Source organism: Empidonax traillii, unplaced genomic scaffold (genome assembly GCF_003031625.1).
Source record: "Empidonax traillii isolate 1590-97213 ecotype Southwest subspecies unplaced genomic scaffold, ASM303162v1 scaffold1764:size158975, whole genome shotgun sequence".
NCBI classification, from domain to species: domain Eukaryota; kingdom Metazoa; phylum Chordata; class Aves; order Passeriformes; family Tyrannidae; genus Empidonax; species Empidonax traillii.
The window spans coordinates 152,143-156,197 of NW_020956957.1; the positions used below are offsets into that span (position 1 = coordinate 152,143).

Genomic DNA, 4,055 nt, shown 5'->3' on the forward strand with positions numbered 1-4,055 from the left:
GTCAAAAAAAGGGGAGGAACAATAAATTCGAGCAGCATTTCAAGCCCAAATCAACGTTTGGGAAGGGTGAAAACAGAAATAGCTGTCCTGTCTCACCTTTGATTGGATCAACCCTCCCCAAATGGGGCAATCCAGGATTATTAAGGGGCCCTTCTGAAGGGAAAAAGGAACGTTAACTACACGGAGAAGGTATTTTAGGAGGGTTACCCCGCTCTGGGAACAGCAGAAAGTTCACAGAAAAGCACCGAAGCCCACCCAAATTCACAGGATATTTAGCAAACCAGTGCCTCGACTCTTCTCTCTTTTTTTTTTTTTTATTTTATTTTGCATTATTTATAAAACTTTTGAGGCTTTTTTTTCCCCCCTCCTGGACACACCTATTTCTTCAAGATAATTCTCCCATTCATTGCCTCAGAAAAGCCATTTCTGCAGTAATAAGTTGTCATCCAAGGGCGAGAGAACGGGGTTTGTGCTGAGATGATGAACAAGTAATTAATGATGAACATCTAATTAATGTGTTAGTATTTTAAGGAATCTGCATCCCTTCCTGCTGCAGCTCTTAGAAAGAGGCGGGGGGAAAGAAGTTAAACCAATTTTTTATTGTCGTTTTAAGGGCACCTAAGACTTTGCCCTCGTCTAAATTAAATTACTGCAGACAGAGATTAACTGGAATAATTAAAAAAAAAAAGACTGAAAAACGGTTTAAGTGTTCAAAGACCCATCCCTGGGGAGTGTCCGAGGCCCAGGGCTTGGAGCAACCTGGGCTGGTGGAAGGTGTCCCTGCCCATGTGGATCTTTTAAAGTCCCTTCCACCCCAAAACCAGTCTGGAATTCTACGATACACACCAAAAAAAAAAAAATACTATCATTAAAAATTAAATAACCTGAGAAACTGCAATATAATGGAGCTGCATCTCCTACTTCTAATACTTTATAGCCGTCAGCAGGTTGAGATGTGGTGTTTCCAAGTGGTGCTTCACCAAGGGACAGGCGATTATTTTAGGGGGTTTAAACCTTTAGTACACTTATTGCCCGATTTTTCAAGTCCATTCGACTCCCACCTGTTTAAAAAAAGCTGAGCATCTCCCTCAGTATGAAAGACACCAGGATAGAAGTGCCTGTAGGAAAACCAACTATAAAAACGTATTAAAAAAAAAAAAAGGCAAACCCGTGCTTTTGGGGTGCGCCGAGCAAAACCTCGGCCACAGCGGGGTAAGGCGGTGCAAGGCTCATTTTTTTCCCCCGTGCTGGTCTGCGTGGAGCTTGTCCCCGAGCAGAGGGTGCGGGAATTAAAAGGAATTAAACCGGGAGAGCGCTGGGGTTGAACCCCCGAGGCTGGAGGGGAGCTCCGGGACCGCCGATCCCGAGCCCAGCCCGGGCAGTGCCGGTGGCTCACAACCCTTTCCAGGAAGGAACTGCTCCGGTATCCAACCCGACCCTCCCCTGGCACAGCCGGAGGCCGTTCCCTCTCCTCCTGGCCCTTGTTCCCCGGGAGCAGAGCCCGATTTTGCCCCCCACCCCGGCCCCTCCCGGCGCGGCTCACCCGGCACGGCCCGTCCTGGAACACGCGCGGGTCCAGGTTGCAGGCGATGGTGGCGGTGGGCAGGTCCCGCAGCGCCACCGCCTCCATCTCGCCGTCGACGAAGCTCCACTCTGTGTCCGTCTCCTCCTCCTCCTCTTCCTCTCCTTCCTCCTCCTCCTCCTCTCCTTCCCCGGCCGGCGGCGGCTCCCGGAGCGGCAGCTCCTCCATGGCCGGGGCCGCGCGGGGGCGGCTGAGCGGACGTTGCCGGGGCGGCTTCACCCGCCCGGCGCCCGCCATTTTGTTTCCTTCGCCCCCCTCGCCGTCTGAGCCAATAGGAAGCCGCCGCCGCTGCCCCCCCGCCCCGTGTCAGCCAATAGGAAGCGGCGGCCGCCGTGGCAACAGGTGCCTGAGGGAGGCGCCTTCCGCCATCTTGAGTGAGGGCAACGCCGTGAGGGAGAGGAATAATCAGTATATATAACGCACTATATATGTGAAATATGCTATAAATACTGTATATAATACATATAATATACTATATATGTGAAATATGCTATAAATGCTGTATATACTGTACATATAGTATATAAAGTCGTCGTCGTCGCCCCAGCTGGCAACCGAGCAACACAGTATTTATACACACATACATATATATAGAGATATAGACATATATATATATGTATGTATCTACATATGTATGTATCTATATGCATATTGATGTGTATATATACAGTGTATATGTATATGTACATATATCGTGTATATATGGCACATACACAGTGAGTATATACAGTATATATATGCTATATATAAAATTATGGTACGTATGATACACTGTGTGTACAGTATATATAGTAAAAATACTGCACATTATAGTATAAATATACAGTGTGTGTGTATGTACAGTATATATACATAATATATATTAAAAAATGCTACATATTAAAACACACAATATATTGAAATATTCTACATATAAATATGCCATAAATTAAAATATTCTATATATTATTATAGTATATTAGTGTGTATTATATGTTATTATTACATATTTTTATGGTGTTCTACCAAAGGGTCACTGAGCAGGCAAACAAAAGGAAAATTGGAATTAAAAAGGTCATAATGCTGTTTGTGTCTCCTCCTGCTGGTGATTGATCCAGTTTATCTTCATCCTTTTTTGTACATTTTAACAGCTCTCCCATTGCTGTGCCACGACCAAATGACTTTAAAATCAGTGGAAAAAAGGACAAAGAAAGCCAGGTTTGTGTCCTTCCCTCCTTATTTTATTCTTAGAGGGGGTATTTTCTTACAACCTTCCTTCTTTACTTTGGTCAATAAAGCCATAAATGACAATTGTAAATATATATATATATATGTAGCACCACCTTCCAGGGTAAGGCCCAAAAATGAGCTTCAGAGGTTTTTAAAATTAAGTTTATTTACCCTAAACCTGCCCTTCTTCAGCTTAAAACCATTGCAAGCCAAGAAGCAAAATCTGCCACCAAGAAAACCCTGGAATCTTCCTGCTGGGAAAACCGTGGCCCAAATATTAATCCACCCTCGGCTGGTTCTCGCAATTCAGGTGACACATTTGCGGGTGAAGTAATTTATTAATTATATTTCATATCATTAATTGAGCCTGAAGCTGAGATCGGTGACCACCAAGGACCTCTTTGCCCTTAGAGCTTGAGGGTTCAACCCACAAATTAATTCAAATTAAACCCCCTCCCGTCTCTAAATCAATCAATCAATCAATCAATCAATCAATCTGAATCTCCCTAATCTTAGGATTTAAAGATTCATCCTTTCTTGCCCCACGGGAAAGGAAGGCAGCAAATTCTTTTGAGTGGAAAGGCTGGGAAGCCAAGGGGGAAAAAAAAAATATATATTTTTTTCCCTTAATATTTGAGGTCGCAGCGTGTCTTTCAGCGTAAATGGGCAGCGATTAACTCGAATGATTTCTCTGCCCGCAGGAGAAGCTTCCTGGGGGGAATCGTTAAATTCCCTGGAGAGGAGCCAGGCGGTCGTTCCGAGCACAGACACCACCATCTAGCGGCAAAAAATAAACCCCGGAGCAGGCGAAGGCGCGGCTTTCAAAAAAAAATCCGAATTTCTCCAGTGAAAAGCAGCTGGCCAGAATTGAAAAAAAAAATATAAAATTAAAATAAAATCAGATTGTACACGACTTGATTATAAATAAATGGGAAAACGTTTGGAAGAAGGAAAAAAAAAAAAAGTCACAGAATCACCGAATAATCGAGGTTGGGAGGGACAAATTGGGGAGTTCTCCTTAGGAGCATTTTCTTAATTTTTTTTTTTTTTTTTTTTTTGGGGGGGGGAGGGCGTGTGCTTTGCTCAAAGTAAGTTTATAATGAGAGTAGTGAGATTTTGGGGATTTTTAAATTCACTTGAAATGTCTGGCTTGGTTTAAAGAAGGTCAGAGCTCTCTGTCTGTGCCAGACCTGAGAGGTAAAATTGAAGGCTTTACTGAATAGGATTCCTAAGGGAACATCCCAGAAAATCAGGTGTTTGGGAT

General features: G+C 43.8%; 1 protein-coding gene across 1 annotated transcript in view; it reads right to left on the reverse strand.

Annotated features, from left to right (window-relative positions):
* Positions 1-1,765, reverse strand: part of RCAN1 (regulator of calcineurin 1) — a 32,715-nt gene extending 30,950 nt beyond the window's left edge. Inside the window, exon 1 of the mRNA XM_027908593.1 lies at positions 1,544-1,765. Coding sequence (XP_027764394.1) covers positions 1,544-1,750 — 207 coding nt within the window. The 5' untranslated portion in view covers positions 1,751-1,765. The remainder of the gene's footprint in view (positions 1-1,543) is intronic.
* Between the last annotated feature and the right edge of the window lie 2,290 nt (positions 1,766-4,055).